Source organism: Mus caroli, unplaced genomic scaffold (genome assembly GCF_978045245.1).
Source record: "Mus caroli unplaced genomic scaffold, Mus_caroli_1 scaffold_10, whole genome shotgun sequence".
NCBI lineage: Eukaryota > Metazoa > Chordata > Mammalia > Rodentia > Muridae > Mus > Mus caroli.
In genome coordinates this window covers 36,641,391-36,665,192 of record NW_028227265.1, presented here as the reverse complement: position 1 = coordinate 36,665,192, position 23,802 = coordinate 36,641,391, and the positions used below count along the sequence as shown (strand labels likewise).

Genomic DNA, 23,802 nt, shown 5'->3' with positions numbered 1-23,802 from the left:
TGTTTGGCAGAAGTTGGGATTAATGGGCATTGCCATCCCAATGTGGATCCCGGCTTTGAGAGTACCTGTCTCTTTCAGCAATACCTGAACACTTTCTATGGCTGCCCCAAGGAAAGTTGCAACCTCTTTGTGCTGAAGGATACCCTCAAGAAGATGCAGAAGTTCTTTGGGCTGCCCCAGACAGGTGACCTTGACCAGAACACCATTGAGACCATGCGGAAGCCAAGATGTGGTAACCCAGATGTGGCCAACTACAACTTCTTCCCCCGCAAGCCCAAGTGGGACAAGAACCAGATCACATACAGGTGCCCAGGAGGGGCTGGGGGACACTGAGTCAGGACCCTGAGTCAGGACCCTGAGGGATGTGTGCTTCCTTGGGAATTGCCTTCCTAGTTTAGGGGATCCATGAGGTGTCATTCCTGAGAGCTGAGCATTCAGAGACTTTGCATACAGAGTTCTTGATGTGTGGAGCCAGGCAGACCTAGGTTTGAGTCTCATATTCACTAATGATTGAGACACTGGTCTTACTCTCTTGCACTTCGAGTTGGTATCCTTGCCTATGAAACAGGGCTAAGAAATCTGCTCCTCATAGGGGTGGTTGAGGAGCTACATTAGATTAAATGTAAATCAAAAGTTTCCACAATGTTTGATACAGAGCAAGGGTCTACAAGTGTTGGTGATTGTCATTGTCATCTGGGTCACTGGGTCAGGTGGAGGAAGCTGGATGACCAGCTGATAATTGCGTTCTTAATCTTATAGTGGTTTTATGATTGGTTACTAATTGAGCTAAGACCTCTCCTCTATGTGCCTGGTATCAATCAAGGGTGAGATCTCTGCCTTTTGTACTGTTTATTTCCCTGGTGCCCTTGTCCCAGACAGAATGAGGGATGAGAAGGTCTGAGATTGTAGAGACATCAAGGCAGTCTAGGAGGGTGTTCTCAGTGAGTTTTGCTCAACACATCTGTTGCACAAGAACACTTGCACACACACACACACATACACACACGCATGCACACACTCTATGCACATAGACACTTGCACAATTGCATATATGCACAGTCGTATGCACTTTTCCCCCTTTTAGGATCATTGGTTACACGCCTGACCTGGACCCTGAGACCGTGGATGATGCTTTTGCTCGGGCCTTAAAAGTATGGAGCGACGTCACTCCACTACGCTTTTCTCGAATCCATGATGGGGAGGCTGACATCATGATCAACTTTGGACGCTGGGGTAGGCAGAACTGGGCTGGAGAATGGGGCAGCACAGAGACAACAGGGCTAGGTAGTCATTTGAGAAGCATGGGGATCCTGAGGGCAGCTTATCAAGAAGTGTAGACATCGCATGCTCATCAGATGGAGGTAGCAGAGCATGTCCCAGACACTGGAAAGCCACGGCTGTGATAGTGGAGGATGCAGTATAGTATACCCTGCATGCAGTGAAAACCGACTGCGCCCTGTAAATGACAGCCCCTAGATGCATATGGCTACTTGGATAGAACATAATAAGAAAGACCTTAACAATTTAAATTCAGTAGTCCCAATAGCAATGCAGGAGGAAGTGGAATAGAATCTGGGGCCAAGCCACCATGTGAGCTGTTGGTATCTGGCAGCAGTATACGTATGAAAGCTGGTGGTATGGATACGAGGAGGTAAAACAATGAAGGTGGAGGGCAGGGGAAGGGCAGTGTGGACCTGGGGGTGAGTAACAGAAACATTCTGTTACAGTAGAGTCCGAAGGCTAGCTCTGTGGATAGTGATGATTGTCTGGCATGAGAATAGGGCATAGTGAGGAAGATGGAGTTGATGGGAGGCCATGGATGCCAGGAAGGGATGGGGCTATCATGCTGTAGTGGCACTGAAGACATGTGGGTGGGTACAGTGTTCCTGATAGCAATGAACAGAGCAAAGGTCTATCTGTGGTGCAGGGGAGAGGACCATGTGTCCTCGAGGAGTACGGGCCACAGGTTGGAAGCAACCAAGCAAGAGTTTTTCCATTGACTCCTGGCGATGCTTATTCCAGATAACCCCAATAGGAAATGGGAAAGGGACAGGTGTTTGGAGGGCTGAGGAACTCCAAACACAGATAAGGGTGTGGCTGAGCTTAAGGATGCAGCCGTGGGGGCAGGGAATGATAACAGCTAAGAGGCAATGTGGGTTTCAGAGCATGGAGATGGATACCCATTTGATGGCAAGGATGGACTCCTGGCACATGCCTTTGCCCCGGGCACTGGTGTTGGGGGAGATTCTCACTTTGATGATGATGAACTGTGGACCCTGGGAGAAGGACAAGGTAAGATAGATTCTGTCAGCCTTCATTCCTGTCTCCTAGCAACCCAACCCCGCTTTCAGCCCTTCATTTGCTCTGATGGGATCAGAGCAATGGGAGGAGGAGGGAACTCAGCTTTCAGGATGAGCCCATAGCACAAGGCCCCGAGAGGTGGGTCTCATGCTCTGTGTGTCCTGCAGTGGTCCGAGTAAAGTATGGGAACGCTGACGGCGAGTACTGCAAGTTCCCCTTCCTGTTTAACGGTCGGGAATACAGCAGCTGTACAGACACTGGTCGCAGTGATGGCTTCCTCTGGTGCTCCACCACATACAACTTTGAGAAGGATGGCAAGTATGGCTTCTGCCCCCATGAAGGTGAGCATCTGCCCTGGCCCCAGCCCTCACCCTACCCAGGCCCCCAGTCTAGCTAGAGGCACCTGCCATGCCTACATCCTCCACATTCCACAGGCCAGTCAACCTTCATCCCCCTCATCTAAGTATCCATTATCCTGCTTTCAGCCGTCACTGTGTCCTGCCTCTACTGTGTTGCTTTAAGGACAGGCACACATTCTAAGAAGTGTAGTTGTTCAAGTTCATCATCAGTGTATGAACATAGTATCCTGACACAAGCTGAGAAGGATACAGAGTCTCCAGTCAGTCTGACCTCATGGACCACTGTCACATATTACTCCCACCCTGTGTGTGTGGTCTGTTGTAGCTTAAATGCTATTTTTGTGGTGCACGACCATATCTGCTTACTTTTTCATATTTAGCTAAGTGACTTAGCTTTATTATTTGTGAGATTATGGATTTGATTTGTTGATTATTTTTTTCTAACATACGGGAGAATGATTTTGAATGTATCAAAATTCATTTTTTTTGGAGGGCCACTTTATACTTCATACAAACTCTATGGTTCAAGGCCAGGAGGCCAGGAGAAGAGAGATGAGGCCTAGAGACAGATGAAGAGCTTAGCAGTGGGAGGGGAACAAGGCTCAGTCCAAGCTGGTACCTGATCCAAGGAGGATCTTCAATCTGAGAATATTAGCCATCCCTCTCAAACTGGGCCCACTGTACCAAAGAGAGTCACTTAAAGTGGTCAGAGCTATGCCATCTACTCTGCCTTCTGTCCCTGTGCCAGAACAGGTATCCAGCTCCATTCAGTGTGTATGTGTGTGTGCGTGTGTGTGTGTGTGTGTGTGTGTGAGTGTGTGTTCATCAGAGCTCGCAACATTTTCCCTCTTCTATCATCTATTGAGGAAAAAGTGTGAAGGGCAGAGGGGTATTGATATCCACACTCAATCAACTTTGAAAGCTTCCTGGACACACTTTCTAATCATAAATCTTTGTAAAAGTATGCATGACATCATACTTGGCCAGGCCATCTCACTTGACGGTTCTAAACATCAGAAACCCAGAAAAAAATGTTGGAGAAATGAGAGAAAGAAAATACAGACCTACTTCTAAGTATTAGCTTATTCCCCAACCCATAAAGGCATTTCTGGATCATAGACTAAGGACAGTCTGTTTGGGGTAAGGGGGGGTCTATAATTGTATATAATTGTATATGGTTGTGACTCTTCCTGCCCCTATTGCAACATAACAGTAGCACCAATCATCTGGAGGGGGTGTGTGGGGGGGGGACAAAGAGCTTCTAATTGCCTTCCTGTTTACATTTCCTTCTTTCCTCTGTCTTTGTGAGGCAGATCCAACCCATGGCCTCACACACGGTAGGTCTGATCTACTCCACCACAGAATTCTATCCTCAACCTTGTTTATGCTTTTATCACGGAAGCTAAACTTTGTAGTAAGACTCAAGCTACTGACGATTAGGAAGTCAGAGGTTTGAAAATAAAAATCTGTGTCTTGCATTTCCCGGTTGGACATGGGCGAGGCATAGAAACCCTTTCCAGAGTCAGCCCTTCTGTGGATACAGGCTCCGTGGATAGATAGGAAACAGCCTTGAACAGCTTGGACAGGTTCTCTCTGTGTCAGACATTGGCTATTGATTTGGTCCTCAGCCAGGTTCAAGTACGCACAAGGCACACGTGTTTGGGTCTTGGGGCAGCGATTCTGATTACTCAGCCCCTCCTGACTGCTGATTCAGTGTCTCTTCCCTGACTTTCTCTTTGGGAAGAGGGTGGGTCCCAGAGGAGATGGGCTTCTGGGTGGGGTCAAAGTTATCACTGAACCCTCCCGACTCTGAATCACCAGGGCCTCTGGACTACTCAGATCTACCTCTTCTCTAAGCTTTACTCTTTCTGGTCCATCAGGGAAAGGTTTCTTGTTTGTGGGGGAGTGGAGAATAGCAATGAAGATAAAGACCCATCCCCGTCCCTGCACTGGGAAGCCAGGGGTTGAGTTCTATTCAGCTTGTGGTAGAGTTAACAGACCCAGTGAGGTCACCTCTGGCACTGCTGTACACAGATGGTCCTCGTTACGCACTTGTGGTTTTGCTAGTTGGCAATTCCAGACACACACCATTTTGTAACTTCAGAGTGGATGCAGGGATGGGAGCCTTGGGGGAATCTCAAGACAGGCTGACCTTGATCCTGTCTCTCCCCATTCTCCAGTCATACCCTACCCTGTGGTCATCAGAGTAGGAGGCTAAGATACCAGCTGCCCCTTCTCCTTCTCCCCTCCTTTCTGTGGGGATTGGCTATAGCATCAGTGGAGATATCCAGAGAGGACTGAAACTTTCCCAGAGAAGTCAGTGTTCACTGGTGTTTTAGATTTATTTATTTTATCATTTTAAACTAGTGTAGGTGTATGTCTTTGTGTGAGTATGTACAGATGAGTGCAAGTACCTCTGAGGCTAGAAGCATCAAATCCCTGTAGCTGGACTTACAGATGGTTGTGAACTATTTGACATGAGTGCTGAGAACCAAACTTGGATCCTCTGGAAGAGCAGTCATTGCTTGTAACTGCAGAGCTATCTCTCCAGCCCCTAGAGATTGTTTGTAATTAATATTTTTAACAGCTACAACTACTCTTATATGAACCAGCAAATGGGTGACTAGCCAAGTCTACCCAGCCAGATATCTCTCTCAATGGCATCTTCTCCCTCTCTTCCCCTCCCCAGCCTTGTTTACCATGGGTGGCAATGCAGATGGACAGCCCTGCAAGTTCCCGTTCCGCTTCCAGGGTACCTCTTACAACAGCTGTACCACTGAGGGCCGCACCGACGGCTACCGCTGGTGTGGCACCACCGAGGACTATGACCGGGATAAGAAGTATGGATTCTGCCCCGAGACTGGTGGGTATCCCTGCCTCTCTATGCTCCTCAGAGGCAAGCATTTTGACATTTAATACCCACTTGTCCACCTACAGCATCTTCCCCAAGACTAGCTGTTGGTACCCCACGGGTGTGGGGGTCAGCTGTTGCAGGTGTGCTGTTGATTCCTGGCCAGCCAGCTCACAGCCTGGTAGCCAGTTTGCACCCAGTCTTTCAGCTCTGACATTGTATCTCCCTCCCTCTGACCTGAATCTTTCCTCTCACCTTCTCTTGACTGCATCGCTTCTATGTCTCATCTCTTACTCATCCTTTCTCACTGTTCTTTTCTCCAACATGTGTTTACTGAGTCTGCTTCTTGAAGCTAAATCAGAGATTGGTGTCTGTAAGACTGTGTGCCTCAAGGCTCATCTTCTAGGGCAGTGTGTTGAGTCCATCAGCTCGCTTAGTCCTCTGGGTGTCTGGTCTCTCTGCTCCTATCTAAAAGGATCCATTTCTAGACTCTGAACTATGGTTACCTGGGTTTAAAGCTTGGGTCTGATACTTAACTTCCAAGCATTATCTGCGCAGCAAGTTTCTTAATCTCTTTGAGCCTCTTCAAGACAAGTCCCATCTATGACATGAAGATGTCATTACAGGGTCTCTCCTGTGACAGGGCTATTGATGGAGGTGAATAGGATGGACCGGTACTCAGGGAGTGTATGCTAATGTCACCATCTTGTCATTGGTTCCTGGCTGTGGCCTCAGATCCTCTGCTGCCCCTTGACCTCTGTCGTTTACCCCACAGCTATGTCCACTGTGGGTGGAAATTCAGAAGGTGCCCCATGTGTCTTCCCCTTCACTTTCCTGGGCAACAAGTATGAGAGCTGCACCAGTGCTGGCCGCAACGATGGCAAGGTGTGGTGTGCGACCACAACCAACTACGATGATGACCGGAAGTGGGGCTTCTGTCCTGACCAAGGTATGAGGCCCTGGCCTTTGGGTAGAGACACTGGATACCCTCCACACCTGACCTGGAACCTCCTGAGGCCCAGACGATGGATCAAGCATATTGTCTCTAAACAAGATACCCCCATTGTACCTTCAGATCTAGCCTTCAGAGCAGAGGAAACTCAGCTCTGGCAGGGAAGACAGATTCCCTGCTTAGGTCCAGACAGTTTAGGTGGACATTCATACAGCTTCAAAATGAGATCCCGTGACTACGTACTGACCCTGGGTGGGGATCAGCCCTGCTTTTGCCTTTCTTACCTACCACTCCAGCTACCCTTCCAGACAGGACTGTCACTAGCAGGAGTCATTGAAAGACCTTACTGTTGGTCTTTGAGCTGGGCAACCTTCACTGCCTAGATGCCCAGGACTTCAGTGTTTCAGGTAGCCCAAAATGTTTAGGCAAGGAGATAGGCTCAGGATCTGCCAGAATTGGGTGGGTTTCTATTCTAGATTGATTTTTGTTGTTGTGAATGAACACTTAAGGAGGAAAGATCTACAAAGAGGCTTACACTCCCAGATTGAGGGAAGTCAGGGCAAGAACTTAAGGTGAGAACCTGGATGCAAGAACCATGGCAGGATAGCACTGTGTAGCTAGCTCACAGGCTGATGGCAGGATTGTGCTGTGTAGCTAGCTCACAGGCTGATGCTTAGCTTGCTTTCCTATACAGCCTAGGATATATGCGTAGGGAATGGAGCTGCAGTAAGCTATGCTCTCTGCATCTATTAATAATAAAAGAGTTCCTCGGCAGCATGCCTGGAGACCAACCTGATGGAGATCAACACTCAACTGAGAGTTTTATTTTAACAATGGACTCTAGGCTGTGTGGCATGGAGAGTTGATGCTCACCGGGACACTCTTTCCTTCTGTGACGATTGCTTTTCTCTTGTATTGAGGTGCACTTTGGTGAATGCTAGCAGCTGGCCAAATGAGGTTTTCTTAGGAATTTTTCTTGCCCGCCAAAGGCTATCTTAAGAGATAGGCTGACACCCCTCCTTGGTGCAACTCTGCCTATGGTGGGATCTCCACCCATGTGAAGAGTTTGTGGCCACTCAGGCTGCCACGTACAAAGCATAATATACTGGTGGCTTAAGACAACATATACTGACTCTTCCCCTAGTCAGAAGGCCGGAAGTTTACAACCAAAGTGTCTCTCCCCACCCCCATGCCTGTATCACTTCATTGCTTGCTTCAGTCATTATATGTCACTCTCTGGTCCATATCGGTCCCTTGTCTCTCTTCCTAAGAGGTTGTAATCCACAGTGGGTTAAGAGCTTGTTGACTGCAATGAGGGTAGCATTTTAACTGATTCATCTATTTGAGACAGGGTTTCACTGTGCAGCCCAGATTACTCTTAAGCTCACAATCCTACTTCAGCATGTCAAGCACTGGAATTATAGTTAGATATATCATTCTTGGCTCTGGCTTCCATTTTGGTGATGTCTGCAAATAAGATTGCATGTCCTAGGTAACCAGGAACAGAATTCTATTTTATACTATTATTGTTGTTGTTGTTGTTGTTGTTATTGTAGTGGGGCTTGTGGGATAATTGAGTCACAGCACGGAGGGTGTGGCACACGATTTGCCTGCTCTCCATGGCCAAGCCTGAGCAAGCCATACAGGCATGAATATGTTTTGTTTCAGTTTCCCCATGGGACTGGATTTGCTGGCAATACACTAGGTGAATGTTATATCATCAAGCAGCATTCCCAGGGGAGTGGTTTTTACTCCCTTCCCTGGGAAGAAATGGTGAAACCCTCAGGCCAGAATCTCCCTCTCCCTCTTCTTCTTTGAGATCCTGAGCAGCAGGTTTTGTGTCAACTCTCACAAAGGGCTAGAGAGCATGATTTTTCACAGATGGGACTTGAAGCAGATACCCCTTTCTCTCTCCCTCATACCACATGCAACCATCATTGGGGAAAGGCAAGAGGATGCTGACTGGCCTACTCAAAAGCAACAGCACTCTCAGCACAAGGGAAAAACCAATATGTGCCACTTCTAGAACTTTTAGCTCTACCCTGGAGTTGTCCTCCCCCAAATCTCCTTCCTAGAAAGCAAGTCTTGATACCTGTCTTGTTTCTCTCTTGAATTCCACCTCATGTCCCTGCTTTGGCACTCAGGATATAGCCTATTCCTCGTGGCAGCCCATGAGTTCGGCCATGCCATGGGGCTGGAACACTCTCAGGACCCTGGAGCTCTGATGGCCCCTATCTACACCTACACCAAGAACTTCCGATTATCCCATGACGACATCAAGGGGATCCAGGAGCTCTATGGTAAGCCACAGCTTGTGGGCCTCGGAGGGGAGAGGTGTCTGTGAGGATCCCATAGCCTGGGTGGGAAGACACAGGAGTGGAAAATGCCAGACCTCATCGAGTTAGAATGGCCAGGGACATCATCTGGGGACATGGCTTGTGCCTGGTCCTCAGGCTTCAGAGGAATGCTCCAAAGGGCTTCTGAGACAGCTCTGTCCTTTCTAGACTCTAGTTATCCATGCCCCTCTTGGTTTTCCATTTCCATGTGCTAGGTATATGAAGTGAGGCTAAGAAAGGCAGTCTGTCTGGCCCAATATCAACTAGGTTTCAGCAGCCAGGTAGGGTTTAGGATCCAGAAGAGGGAGCTGCCTACAGGGCAGGATTTTCTCTGGCATGAAATGGGTGTTACTAGTTCTTGTAAGATGCTCATGTTTCATTTTGCCATAGAAACATAATAACTGCTTCCTGCCACCAATGATGGCCTATTGTCTGTGCTTTCAGTGAGGTTAGAGGCTAAAAAGCAGCCAGTCAGTTTCTTAAAAAAGAAATGAATTATATAATAGTCCTAGTGGTTCCTGGACCAAGCACGTGGTGAAAGTGGAACCTGGATGGGGAAGCTCACAGACTCTGAACTTGGGAAAGAATCAGAGATGCAGACATTGATGTGTGACATTGCAGTCCTGCTAAGGCTACATGCCAGCTGGAATGAATCAACTGTTCGCCTCCCTAGACTCCACTGTTGCGCAGCCTGAGGAGTACAAAAGCAAATCCTTAAGAAAGTGCCACACCTCTACTGGCACCAGCCAGCCTTCTCTGTTCTTAAAGTAAGAGACCACACAAGAGTCAAGCATCTGGTCCCTTCTCTAAGCTCAGGCTCTACCGAGGTAGACTGCTCTTTTTTTTATAGCCTTAGCCGGTTAAGTGAGCAGTACTGGGGCCGAGCCTGGAGATGAGAAGCCTTGTTGCTGGGGAGAGTCTAGGGTCAGGTGTCTCCCCATTCCCCAGGGCCCTCCCCTGATGCTGATACTGACACTGGTACTGGCCCCACACCGACACTGGGACCTGTCACTCCGGAGATCTGCAAACAGGACATTGTTTTTGATGGCATCGCTCAGATCCGTGGTGAGATCTTCTTCTTCAAGGACCGGTGAGTGAGGTTGCTTTTGTCTTTCTTACCCTCTAGCCTCTGTCCTTTCCCATTGTTCTTGTGCCCCCACTGTTGTGGAGGGCTCCTGGGGCCTCACAGAATGACCTGCAGTAAGCAGTTTTTGCTTGTGTCTCACAACCCACAGATCTTGGTAGCTTACAATTCAAGTGGCTCTCTTGAATTATGGGTCAACCAGATATCTAAGCCTTTGAATCAGCAGGTCTGATATATTCTACATGCCACTCATTCTCCCATAGTTTGTCGATACTTGTGGTAAATGACAAGGTGTTAGAGGCTAAATCAAACCATACTCGTACATTGAAAGATTTCATCCATGCAATGTCTGAGAATCTTCTACCAGTGAAATCAAAGAACATTACTAAGCCAGCCACCCCAGTCCACTTCAGCCCAGCCTCTAAAAGACATACTGTGCTAACATATAGCAAGGCACATATAGACATGATTCTAAAGGAGGACAGAGAGAAGACTGTAGGGGAACTAGTCAGTCTTCCATTGGCCTTCTCTCAGACTGCTCTATTGATCTCAAGTGACCAAATTGATGTCTCTATAGATAGCAAGTGAGGTTAGGTGGAGGGAGATTGTTTCCTTCATTCTATGAGGCCCTGGTAATGACAAATGGTTGAGTGTCACCCTAATGCCCTGGCTGCCTGGGATATGAGAAATAGTATCTAGGACCTCGTTAAAAAGTCCATTTATATGAAAAAAAAGTACATTCATCCATCTATCTGTCCATCGTCTATCCATCTAGTTAGATCTACTTCAATCTATTAATCTTGTATATATGTATGTATGCATGTATGTATCTTTTGATCAATGGATCCATCTACCAAGCATTACTGTCCTTCTATTCTCTATTACCTTTCCATACATTGATCCAATTATCCACTCATCCATTCATGGAGTATAACGGTTAGAAAAATGGGTGGTGGAAGTAGAAAACTACACGAATTCTCTACAGGTTGTATCATCATCGGCAGGTTCATTGTTTCCTTTGGACCTCAGCTTGCCCATTTTTAAGATGGGGTTGATATTTTACCCTATCAAATAGAGCAAATATAAAAGGATTAGATGAGTTTAGTGCTTAGAACAATGCCAGCCTCATTATCTGCCATCTTAATAAATCATAATTTAGCATCTATTGTGACGGTTGCCTTGAAGAGTTTCCATGACAGTATGAAAGGGAAGAGTGTGTGCCAGGAGTTAATATCACATCACTGTTCTCAGAAGAAGTACCCACACTTCCTAGAATGGAGGAGGTGATTTTTGTGATAGGAGTACCAGGTTAGGAAGCATACATCTGAGATAGAGATAAAAGTTCCTGATGTGGGTTAGAGACTCCACTGAGGCTAAAAGATATCCACAGAATGTCTTCTTTCTGTTCCACCAAGGATTTCTCTTCAGACATGGGGGCAGGTATGGGATACAAAGGCTCTGCCTTTCCCAGAGTCTATGTACTTAGTAGGTGATAACAAGAAGATAGAGAGTGAAATGAGCCTCAAAAAGCAGTAAGTCAGATACAGTTAGGTCTTAGTGCCTGAACCAGTTTTAGTGATTGTAGATGCTACTGGTGTCCTGCTGTACCTTGTAGAAGAGGGAGAAGAGGTTAGTAGGGATTCTATTCTCCAGCAAGGTCCCCAGGAAATTGATCATGTATAGAGCTGCCAGATGTGGGAATCTCAGAAAAGGCTCTGAGCCAAGGCTCAGGCCAAGGGTGGTTCTGACACTGTATCACACTTTCTATCAGAAGGACCTAAATGTATGTTCAATGGAGTCATTGCATTGATCTGTAAATAATTAAACAGTAACAGTGCCAGGCACTGGGCAGACAGGGCAGTACTACAGGATCCTTGAATATGGATTCTGGCGTTAGATATGAACTTAAATCCAGGCACTACCATAATCTGAGTGTCGTTGGCAAATTAGGATCATGTCCCTGCCTTGTGTGTGCTGTTTCAAGTAACCACTCTCTCTTGCACCAGATTAAATAGTGGAAGAAAAGTTGGTCTTTCATGGTACAGTGTCAAGGGATAAAGCTGCTTTAAGGGGCAAAGAAGGGTCTGTGACTTGCCTTTGTCCGTTGATACCTCTGCATGGCATGTATGCCAAGATTGGGTTCCAAGTTGACTGCCAGTGGCCTGAGAGAGAAAGGGGGAGGGAGGAAGGGATGGAGAGAGAGAGAGAGAGGGAGGGAGAGAGGGAAGGAGAGAGAGAGAGAGAGAGAGAGAGAGAGAGAGAGAGATGTCTAGAGGTGAGACACTAGTCTATCTGTTCAATCTTGTCATGCTGATGGCAAGAAAATGTTAAGTTAACCAACTTTGGCAAACAGAGTCACCCAGAAGGCTGGTGAATCATAAGCCAGAGAATTCTGCTCTGCAGATGTCAGGTTCACATTTCTATAGCAAGCCCAGGTGCTGCTGGGGCTGCTGGGGCTGCTGGGGCTGCTGGGGCTGAGGATTGCAATTTGAGATCAGTGGCTTACTCATGACTAACCAATACTCAAGGCCACATGCAGCTGAGGATAGCTTTTGTCTTTGTAACTCAATGGCAAGTCCTGTTACAACGTTGAGAGGTTGAAGTCACCTGGGACCAATTCCTAGGATGAGGATGAGCTCATGGGCAACAGGGGCTCCCTGTGCTGAAGGATAATTATACCTATGGAGATGGGGGGGGGAGAGAGAGAGAGAGAGAGAGAGAGAGAGAGAGAGAGAGAGAGAGAGAGAGAGAGAGAGAGAGAGAGAGAGAGAGAGAGAGAGAGAGAGAGAGAGAGAGAGAGAGAGAGAGAGAGATTTGCAACCTCACATGTTACATTTTAAAAGGCTCATCCATAAAAGTGCTTGGTGCTTAGTATGCCCCTGGTAAATGTAGCTCTTATTTTGCCAAAGCATAGATCTGTTCCATTTACATTCTGAAAATGCTCTGAAGTACTGTCAGTTGCTGTCTCAGCTGGCTTCTCATCAAATAGGACAGATGAGTTAAACAGCAGACACTCCGGGCACTCAGTGCTGCTGTTGAGAGTCACTGAGGAGGGACACAGGGGAGGGAGACAGACAATCCAGGGCGGCTTCCTGGAGGAGGTGGGCACAAGAGCAAACAGTGGCTTCCCAGCCCTGGCATCTTGCAGAGCAGTGTCCCTCTTATTCCCCAGTGTCTCTCTCCAACCTTCTTTTGACCTCGCCTCCTTCTGCCACCCTACCATGTTTCTGAGTTGGTTTTCTGGTTCTCTGAGCTGCAGAGCGATGGAAGGTGTGACAGTTTGTGGCCCATTCCTGTCTCCAGGTTTATTTGGCGGACAGTGACACCACGTGACAAGCCCACAGGTCCCTTGTTGGTGGCCACATTCTGGCCTGAGCTCCCAGAAAAGATTGACGCTGTGTATGAGGCCCCACAGGAGGAGAAGGCTGTGTTCTTCGCAGGTATGTAGGAGGGTCTCGCTGGCCCTCAGTTCCTGTTTAACTGGATCCATTACTCCACCAAACCACAGTTCCCAGGCACCTGCAGGTACTGCAGCTCCGTTAGGGACCTGTCTCAACATCACTTCCCAAAGCACAGTGTCTTTGTTAGGTTTCTGTTGTGTTAAAACACCAGGTTCAAAAGTAACTTGAGGAGGCAAGGGCTTAATTCAGCCTACAGTTGTATGCAGGAACCCAAGGCAGGAACTGAAGCAGAAGCCATAGATGAGCACTGAACACTGGCTTGCTCCCCATTGCTTGCCCAGCCTGATTTCTTATGCACTCCAGGACCATCTGCTCAGAAGTGATATCACCCGCAGTGTGCTGAGGCCTCCCACATTGATCACTGATTAAGAAAATGCCTCACAGGTTTGCCTAGAGGCCAATTTTATTGAGGCATTTTATTTTTGCAATTGAGTCCCCCTCCTTAGATAACTCTAGCTTGTGTTAAGTTGACAAAAGGAAAAAAAAAAAACCTAGCCAACACACCTTAGATTTATCTGGGAGGTTGGTCTAGACACCCAGCATCCACCAGCCCCACCCCTAGGACAAACATTTCCTCTCCTCTGGGCTCTTTGTTGATCTCTGTTTCCTTTCCTCAAAGAAAACAGAAGCTCCTTCCAGTGCTGATATTTCCCTAACAACTTTCCAGGGCTAGAGGCTTAGTCAGTAGGTACCTTAGTTAGACCTTTAAGTGTGTGTGTGTGTGTGTGTGTGCGTCTGTCTGTCTGTCTGTCTTCTGTCTCTGTGTGTATGCGTATGTGTATATGTCTGAGTATGTGAGTCTCTTTCTCTGTCTCTGTTTCTCTGTCTCTCTTGGAATGTGTGTGTGTGTGTGTGTGTGTGTGCGCGCGTGCACGCACGCACGCGCGCATACATGCATGTGTGCATGTGTGATGGGGTGTGGACATGAGTGAAGGTGTTCACAGAGGCTAGAGGCATTGATTCCCCCTGGAACTGGAGTTACAGGCATGTCTTAAGGTTTCTATCGCTTTGATAAAGCACCATGGCTGAAAGTAACTTAGGAAAGGAAGGGTATATTTCATCTTACATCCCACCATCCAGGGAAGTCAGGGCAGGAACTCAAGGCAAGTACCTGGAGGCAGAGGCTGTAAGCCACCCACGTGGGTACTGGGAATCTAACTCCAGTCTTTAAGAATAGGAAGCATTCAGCCGGGCTTGGTGGTGCACGCCTTTAATCCCAGCACTTGGGAGGCAGAGGCAGGCAGATTTCTGAATTCGAGGCCAGCCTGGTCTACAAAGTGAGTTCTAGGACAGCCAGGGCTACACAGAGAAACCCTGTCTCAAAAAACAAGAAAACAAAAACAAACAAACAAAAAGAATAGGAAGCATTCACAGTCACCACACCATTTCTTCAGCCCTGGAGGTGTCTCAAGTTTAACATAAAATGTTTTGTTTAAACATGTATCGATTTGAATAGAGGGTGGTGTCTGAAACCTGGATACAAACAAACTGTTTTATACAAGGTGTCTAGACTCCAAAGAAGCATCACATGGTGTCTAGACTCCAAAGAAGCACCACTTTACCAGGCTTGTTACTTTTATCTTTGTTTTGAGACAGGGTTTTATCGGACAACCCAGGCTGGCCTTTGCATTTGCTGTGTAGCCCTGGCTGGCATTGAAGGCTCAGCTAACTTACTGTCTCATATACCTACAGCTTTCATCTCCATCCTTTGGTGACCATAGGTCCTGGCCAAATGAGCTTTGGCTCTCAGGGCACTTTATCCAAATGGGAAAGAGGAGCTTCTTGTGGTAGCTATGACATGCGCATTGGCTGCTTGTCTTCCACATCGCCTCCCTTGACTGTCACCTTTTACCACCAACTTGTAAAACCCTGTGGACATGAGTTGGGGATGCAATTCAGTTGGTAGAGTACTTGCCTAGCATGCACAAAGCCCTGGGCTTCAGTTCTCAGCCCTATAGAAGTCAGGGGTGGGGGAGTCTGCTTCCCTGTAATCCCAGCACTCAGGAGGATGAGGTAGGATGATGAGAAGTTCGAGGCCAGCCTGGATTACGTGAGCTCATCTCAAAAGAAAGTGAAATAAAATGTGATCCTGCGCTCAGGCCTGCCTCTAGGTTCAAAGCTGGGATCTGAGCAGAAGGTCACACCCGGTTGAGAAAGACCAAGCAGGCTCTTCTGTCAAAGAGATGACAGGAGGGCCAGATTGGCCTGAGGCATTTCCCGACAGCCACCAGCTTATTCATCTTCTGTCCCTTCCCTCAGGGAATGAGTACTGGGTCTATTCTGCCAGCACTCTGGAGCGAGGATACCCCAAGCCACTGACCAGCCTGGGGTTGCCCCCTGATGTCCAGCAAGTAGATGCTGCCTTTAACTGGAGTAAGAACAAGAAGACATACATCTTTGCAGGAGACAAGTTCTGGAGGTAAGGGGGTCCCAGGTACAATGGCGACATGGTTAGTTTCATGCAGAAAGACTCTATGTGGCTTGTTATACACAGTGTGGGTAGATGTCTCCTCCCTGGTCCCCAGCCTGCCAGGGAAGAGGCCCTCCAAGGGGAGTCAGCATACATTTTCTTTGTAATATTGTTAGGGTAATGCTTGCCTAAATTTCCTTTCCTTTTTCAGCTGCCTCTGATTGGGCATGAAGACATCTAGTCTAGAGCCCCCTGTTAGGGCAATGTAGAAGAGCTGGTAACACAGTGACAGGTAATAGTGGCTATTGTTGCTGGTGTATGCCAGATGCTAATTGGAAGGCCCAGTGTAGTACCAGTCACAGTTCTTCCAACTTTTCACCGGCAGGAAACAGTTGCAAGGGGTTAAAAACTAGCTTCAGTTCCCACAGAGCCATGGAGTGACAACTGGGCTTTGAGTCCTGGCATTCTGGCCCTGGAGAGTGTCGTTGTCTTCCAATGCCCTGGAAACCGAGGAAGGGAAGTTGAAGGTAAGGGAGCAGAGGGAAATGAGGAAGACAGCATCCAACCAGGCCCTGGGAAGCCACAGACAGCCTCCCCCATGTCTGCAGCAGGCACACTCCCTCTTGACTGCAGGCATCCCCCACACCACGTCAGTAGCAGGCACCCTCCCCTATGTCTGCAGCAAGTCTGGCCTGTGGTGCAGACTGGCAGGGGGAGCAGTTTAGAAGCAGGTGGCTCTGCTCCAAGTCCTCTGAAAAGAAGGCTCTAGCACTGAGAGGCAAAGGTGAGGATGAGGGGCCAGAGAAAGTATCCATAGACATAGCTTAAACCCAGGAGTATGCTTACAATCCTTCACAGCTTAGCGGTCAGGAAACTGAGACCTAAAGAAACTAAAGAACTTAGTCGTCCCACTTACATGTAAGTGTGCTGGCCCAGAGATATGCCTAAAGATGCTTTTCCTCTATCTTCCCCAGTGCCGCCTTCACTGTGCCCTCTGAATCATTTGATCAGTGAGTGAACTAGAGTTCTATAGCACCCCTCCATCTCCCCTGTTCCACGTTCTGTGGCTGTCATTGTATTCCAGCCTTTCCCAGGAACTACTAATGGAACTCCCACACTTTGTCTGGCATCCCTGAACAAACAATCCCGCTTCCCCCATGGCCTCTGTCTCCTCCCCCTTCTCTTCCCCTCACCCCACCAGCAACTGGCCTGATGCAGAAGCTGCTTATGTCCCGGGGCTGCCCATGGCAGGGTGGAATTCTGGACGCACTGCTGAGATACTTAGCAACCTAAGCTGATTGGTATCTCAAGCCTCAAGAAGAAAAACAGTCTGTCAGGAAACCACTGAGCTGACCTCGGCACATGGGCTCCGGAACACCCCCGGCATGCCCACGTACTGCGAATGGCATCCCAGGCACTCTGAATCTTTCAAACTGAGTATGGAGGGAGGGAGAGATGGAGAATCGCAGACACGTGATTCAGGAATCTCAGAATCCTATAAATCCTAGGTGATTCATCTGCAATGCCTGGGAAGTACTCCCACAGAACCCCTCTTACACACCATATGTGTATACACATGCAAGAACAGGCATGTCCCATGTGAACAGGGGTGTGCATGCATACACAGACTCACAGGCCCTGAAATGTCTTGCTGGTTTCTTTTCATCTTTTTCCTAGATAAGGCCTCTAATTGTAGATGCCAGAACAGATACTGTCCTCTGCTGAGGGCGCTACATGAGCCTTTGGTAAAGGGGCCAGACTAGAAAGGGCTGATCTCAGATTCTGGACTGTGCATACAAAGGAGACAGGTCTGTCCCAGCAAAGGTGACACAGAGTTTGAGATACTTTCATAGGCCATGGTTGCGGGGGGGGGGGGGGGGGGGAGGTGGGGAGAGGGAGAGAGATGGGGGAGAGGTGGGGGAGGGAGAGACAGTGAGACAGACAGAGAGACAGACAGAGACTAGGGTGAGCAGTTGGCTTCAGCAGGCCAGCTGCTGCTTTTTGAAGTCCCCACTGAAACCACAGATAAGCATTCAGTGTCCCTTATGTGCTCTGTATAGAGTTAGGTGCTGGTGATGAGCTTAGATGTAGCTCCTCATTGTCTTCCTGGAGCTTATGGTACAAAGAGGCTCAAAAACCTTTGCATCTAATCTTGGCAACTCTCGTTCCAAACCTGAGTCTTACTCCGGATAGAAGCTCTGCATATCCTCTGGATTGATTTCTCATTTAATGTAGATATTGTTATGAGCACCATTTTCTGGACCAAGGGTACAAAAGCGGAAGTACGTCAAAGACACCTGTGGAAAACCTAGGACACCAATGCCTCTTCTGACACTCGGTTTCACCCTCTACATCTGTAGACAGTCATTCAAGATGACGAGACTTGAGAGACAGGGAGGAAGGGACACCTCTCCTGACATGGCACTGTAGTCTTCCTGGATGAAAAGAACTTTCTGGAAGCAAGCTGGTTCATTTCTCTGACTCTCACCTATACAGTGGGTGGGGGTTGATTCCTGCCCTCTCTTTGTGCTAGGGGGCAATCCTTGGGGCTTGGGGCATACATCTTTGTACCATTGTAATTTCAGGGATGTACAGTGGGGGGCTCAGTAGAGGTCATGCAGACGGGGGTAGGGATGGGGATTTTGAGCAAGGGGACTTGGTTTTGGCAACTTGGGCCCTGAAGAAACAGCTTTTCCAAGAAATTGTATTCAGATGAAGCTACAGTTGTGAAGGTTTTTCTGACAGTTCATGGGGTGATGGGTTGCAAGGGAACCCCCTAGAAAAGACAGATGTGGGATAGGCTTTGGTTGGTGCCCCTGACTGAGGTGGTAGGGCTGCTGCTAGGGAAAAGGAGGGCCATTCAGGATGCTGTGTGAAGGAAAGAAAGCTTGTCCATCCCTAGAATGGTACCTAAAAGGATCTGCTTAGAAATTTCCGCCTTGGAGGTGAGGTTTGACCCTGTTTACTGAGATAGCCACAGACACACAGTGGGAGCGCATTAGCTTGTATAGTGTTACATCTTTATAATAAATATAGCTAGTATGTTAGGAGCAAGACAGAGGGAAAGAGAAGAGAGGAAAAGGACAGGAGCAATTTAAAAGTGCTCCAAGAAACTTGGAACAACAACAAGGAGAAGGATTTCCTAATGCTTAAGGTGTTTCCCTGGATTAAATTCAGGGCCTGGTAGAACATGTACCCTGACAGCTCTGGCTGGGACTGCATAGCATTCAGTCTGCCCGGTGACTCACGGCCTTGAGCTTACACCCACCACATGGCGTTGTAACCTCACTCTCTGAGCCTCGGTTAACTCCCAGACATGGCTTGTGATCCCTGCTTGACAGATGAAGAAGCAGCAATTTGTTCAAACCACACAATGGAAGAATTATGGGTCTGGTTCATTGGTCTTAGGACTGCAGCAGGGAGTCAAAGGTTGCCAGGGAGGGGCTTGAGACGTGGCTCAGCACTCAACAGCGCTATCTGCTGTTCTCCAAGTGCTGCTGGGTTTAATTCCCAGCACCCATAGGGTTCATAACCATCTCTAGTTCTAGGGGATCTGACTCCCTCTTTTGGCTTTTGAGGACACTTACTCACATGACACACAGACATATATGCAGGCAAAACACCCAAACATACTACAAATTAAATGAAAAAAAAAAAAAAGGCCTTAAAAGAATGATCAAATCCCAAATCCTGCTGAATCCCAGACATAGGAGAAACGCAAGCTTGTGCTTCTTGATGAAAGTCACACTGGCTGCTGCTTTTAGAGATTGTCTCAAGCCATTCAATTAGGAGGTAGTAGTGAGAGATTCAGACCCAGGTCTGAGCATCACATTGCTACCTACTTCCCCTTTGAAGGGCTACATCTTATTCCCGGGACCTATTCTGTGCCATCGGAGAGGGGGGTGGGCAGGGGATTGGCCTCCACAGAAGCAATCTATGTCTCCCTGTCTCCTTCCTAGATACAATGAAGTGAAGAAGAAAATGGACCCCGGTTTCCCTAAGCTCATCGCAGACTCCTGGAATGCCATCCCTGATAACCTGGATGCCGTCGTAGACCTGCAAGGCGGTGGTGAGCTACCCAGGCCTCTGTTAGCATTCCAGCATTGCCTGACCTGAGCCAGAAAACAGCTCCTCTTTGGCACACACTCCTGCAGGGCAGTCCCAGAAAACAAGCCAGTCCCTTCAGCTCAGTGCTGGGAAGGCAGCCAGTCCCCTGACCCTTGCTGACCCGGCCAAGCTCCAGGCTGTAAGACCTAGAAAGGCCCTTACAGCTGCAGAGCCTGGAGCCCCAGAAGGGGAGGGCTGGGAGGCCTCCAGGGACCAGGAATATGGCCTGGTGCCCTAAATTCATTCTGGGGGTTGAGCCAGGCTGTATTGGGTTTCTCAGGAGGCCTTTTAAGTACCTCCCATCAGAAGCAGGGCTCCACTCAAGACAAGGAAAACTTTGTCATGCTCTGTCACTCCTGCGGCAGTGACCCCCACTCAGCTGCTTGCTTCTTTGCAGCGTCAGCACAGGACAGTAATTGGAATTTGAAAACCATATTCCCAGGGAGGCTTCTGTGACTCTCTAAGATCCTGGAAATGAAGTCAGTTTGGCTTTCATTGCTTATTAGAGGAGATTTTAATTCAGCACCACAAAGGTGTGTTTGTGTGTGTGGTGTGTGGGTGTGGATGCTCTTACCATCTGCAAAGCTCATATCCCTGAGCTTCCACGGGAAATGAAGAAAGAAAGCCATGTATAATCAGGTGCTCCATTAAGGATTGCTGTCAAAGTCCCTACTGTGAGCTAGGGTTTTAAACGGAGTAGACAGGGTCATTCATGTTTGGAGGAATTCACACATTCCAGAGCCTCTAGAGACCAGGAGGGAAAACAGTAGAAAAGAAATATGATATGTGTGTGTGTTTGTGTGGGTGTGTATATGTGAGTAAGTGTGTGTGTGTGTGTGTGAGTGTGTATGCTTCTGTGCATGTGTCTGAGTGTGGGTCTGACTATGTGCACACATGTAAATGTGCACTATTGAGCGCATGAATTTGTACATGTGTGTAAGTATGAGTGTGTATGTGTGTGTGTGGGGTGAGTATATGAGTATATGTGTGGGTGTGTGTATATATGTGTGTGCCTATTTATAAGTGTGCATGTGTAGATCTGAATGTTTGTGTGTGCATGTGTATGGACCTGAGTGTGTGTGTTTGTGTGTATGTGTACCTGAGTGTGCATGTGGGCTAAGTGTGTGGGGCACTGTGTATGTGTGTGAGAGTTTGTGTGTATATGTGGCTAAGTGAGTGTGAGTGTGTGGGTGGGTCTGTGTGAGTGTATTTGTGGGGGGCTGAGTGTATGTGAGAGTTTGTGTGTATGCCTCAGTATGTGTGTATGTGTGTGTATGTGCTTGAGTGTATGTGTGTGCCTGAGTGTGTGTGTGTATGTGTGTGTGCTTGAGTGTATGTGTATGTGTGTGTGAGGGCTGGATATGTGCTCACGGAGGGACGTGATTGTTGTGTGACTATGTGTGAGTGTGTGGGAAGTCTGAGAGAGAGAGAGAGAGAGAGAGAGAGAGAGAGAGAGAGAGTTGTAAGAAACCAGAGGCAAGTGATTCACTGACAGTGAAGGGTCATTCCTCAGCCTCTGCTGATTGCTGACCTGAAAGGTAGGGTCTGGTGGTTTTATTTATTTTAGAGGTTTAAAGAGAAGCCAGACATCCGCACTTTCATATGCTATTGCCAGATGTGTTGACATATTGGCAACTCATTCAGAATTAAAGACAAAGAGAAGCAAATATTTATGTTGAGATTCGTATCCATACTTACATTTATTTATATTTATACTTAAACATGGGCCTTCTGCTCCCCATCACATGATATATGATATATGTGTTTGGCTTGTGCTCAGAAAGGTGCTGTTGTCACCAGTAGCAAATATTGACTAACTTAATCTCATAACAAATTCTAAGTTAATAGTTTTCAACCTGTGGGTTGTGACCCCTCTAGGGGGATCAAATGAGCCTTTCACAGGGGTTGCCCAAGACCACTGGAAAAAAGATATTTACATTATGATTCTATCAGTAGCAAAGTTACACTTATTATGCAGCAATGAAATAATTTTATGGCTGGGGAGGGGTCATCACATGAGAAACTGTATTAAAGGGTAAAGACCCACAGATCAAGAACCACTGCTCTAAGAAGTTGGTACCCTGATCCCTGGCTTAGAGGTACAGCTACTAAGAGAGCTGACTTCCTAGCCATTCCTCTTCCTCCAACCCAGAGGGTCTTCCCTGGTTGAAAAGCTGCTTCCCTATGCCAGGCAGACTTAGCAGCTCCCAGGGACCTCCTGAGTATCACGTAAGGTCAGAGTGGGTCCAGTCTCTCTTCTTTCTTTCTCTCTCTCTCTCTCTCTTAGGTCATAGCTACTTCTTCAAGGGTGCTTATTACCTGAAGCTGGAGAACCAAAGTCTGAAGAGTGTGAAGTTTGGAAGCATCAAATCAGACTGGCTGGGCTGCTGAGCTGGCCCTGTTCCCACGGGCCCTATCATCTTTATCGCTGCACACCAGGTGAAGGATGTGAAGCAGCCTGGCGGCTCTGTCTTCCGCTCTGTAGTTAACCAGCCTTCTCCTTCACCTGGTGATTTCAGATTTAAGAGGGTGGCTTCTTTTTGTGCCCAAAGAAAGGTGCTGACTGTACCCTCCCAGGTGCTGCTTCTCCTTCCTGCCCACCCTAGGGGATGCTTGGATATTTGCAATGCAGCCGTCCTCTGGGCTGGCCTGGTGCTCCATTCTTCTGGTTCTTCAACGTCTATGACCTTTTTATGGCTTTCAGCACTCTCAGAGTTAACAGAGACTGGCTTAGGAGGGCACTGGTGGCCCTGTTAACAGCCTGGCATGGGGCAGTGGGGTACAGGTGTGCCAAGGTGGGAATCAGAGACACCTGGTTTCACCCTTTCGGCTGCCCGGACACCTACACCACTTTAACTGTTGCTTTTGTATGCCCTTCGCTCGTTTCCTTCAACCTTTTCAGTTTTCCACTCCACTGCATTTCCTGCCCAAAGGACTCGGGTTGTCTGACATCACTGCATGATGCATCTCAGCCCGCCTAGTGATGGTTCCCCTCCTCACTCTGTGCAGATCATGCCCAGTCACTTCCTCCACTGGATGGAGGAGAACCAAGTCAGTGGCTTCCTGCTCAGCCTTCTTGCTTCTCCCTTTAACAGTTCCCCATGGGAAATGGCAAACAAGTATAAATAAAGACACCCATTGAGTGACAGTGTTTGGCTCTGTTTTAGCAGTTCACAGCGGCCAGTGGTGGGGGTGGGGGGGTGTGCTTAAAAAAAAAAAACAAATCTCTGCTCAATGTAAGGCACAGAGGATGCATGCTGGAAAGGTCAGAGGTGCTAAACTAAGAACTCCAGAGTGAGTAGGCTTGTGTGCCTGATCTACACGGGGGAAAGCCTAGATACAGAGGTCGTTTTTGTCTTTCTGAGGAAGAACTGGGACAAGCACAGCAGCAATTCCCTTGCTGTAGGTATGGGGTCTGTTGGAGGTTTACTTTTCCTTTAACCATTTGTTTCTTTTACACTGAGAGTGGATCCTAACGATTGTGTCAATCACATCTCTTCTGTGGGTCAGGTTCCTCATCCCCGGTGGAAGCCAGCTGCTTTTGCCTTTTCTAAATAGCAGTTCAGTTTCCGAGAAAGACAGCCCCAGCAGCCACACCTGCTCCTCTTCTAAGAGCCCTGAAAGGATCACCTGGACAGACTTCCCTCCCGAGGAGAGAGGAGAGGCAGCAGGGCCCAGAGGAAAGTGGCTGGTCAGGATCAGAGTCGGCCGGCTGTTAGAAACAAAATTTGAGCTGGGGCCAAATGATGAAGAACATAAGCCCAGAGTTGCCGCAGCTGCCACCACAGACCGCAGACAACAGCAGCAGCAGCTTCCGTCACCCCTAAAACCTCCCCAAGGAAACACCCTTTGAGGGGGTGATGTGCTTGCTTTCTAAATATAGCCATAATAAATGTGGGAGCTTCTTCTACCTCTAGTCTTCCCCCTCCCCCGACCTAGTA

At 48.0% G+C, this 23,802-nt stretch overlaps 1 protein-coding gene across 3 annotated transcripts in view; it reads left to right on the top strand.

The window, feature by feature from the left end:
- Mmp2 (matrix metallopeptidase 2) overlaps positions 1-23,802 on the top strand; it is a 27,564-nt gene extending 3,762 nt beyond the window's left edge. The window contains exons 2-14 of one of the 3 annotated variants that reach the window (XM_029480967.2): positions 79-305; positions 1,085-1,233; positions 2,164-2,292; positions 2,469-2,642; positions 5,350-5,523; positions 6,287-6,460; positions 8,608-8,763; positions 9,748-9,889; positions 13,187-13,323; positions 15,604-15,763; positions 19,714-19,823; positions 22,149-22,300; positions 23,372-23,802. In XM_029480967.2, the coding sequence (XP_029336827.1) occupies positions 79-305; positions 1,085-1,233; positions 2,164-2,292; positions 2,469-2,642; positions 5,350-5,523; positions 6,287-6,460; positions 8,608-8,763; positions 9,748-9,889; positions 13,187-13,323; positions 15,604-15,763; positions 19,714-19,823; positions 22,149-22,252 (1,836 nt within the window). In that variant the 3' untranslated portion in view covers positions 22,253-22,300; positions 23,372-23,802. Of the gene's footprint in view, positions 1-78; positions 306-1,084; positions 1,234-2,163; positions 2,293-2,468; positions 2,643-5,349; positions 5,524-6,286; positions 6,461-8,607; positions 8,764-9,747; positions 9,890-13,186; positions 13,324-15,603; positions 15,764-19,713; positions 19,824-22,148; positions 23,004-23,371 lie in introns of those variants that run through there. The other 2 variants (XM_085843709.1, XM_021169478.2) reach the window with 2 other exon arrangements.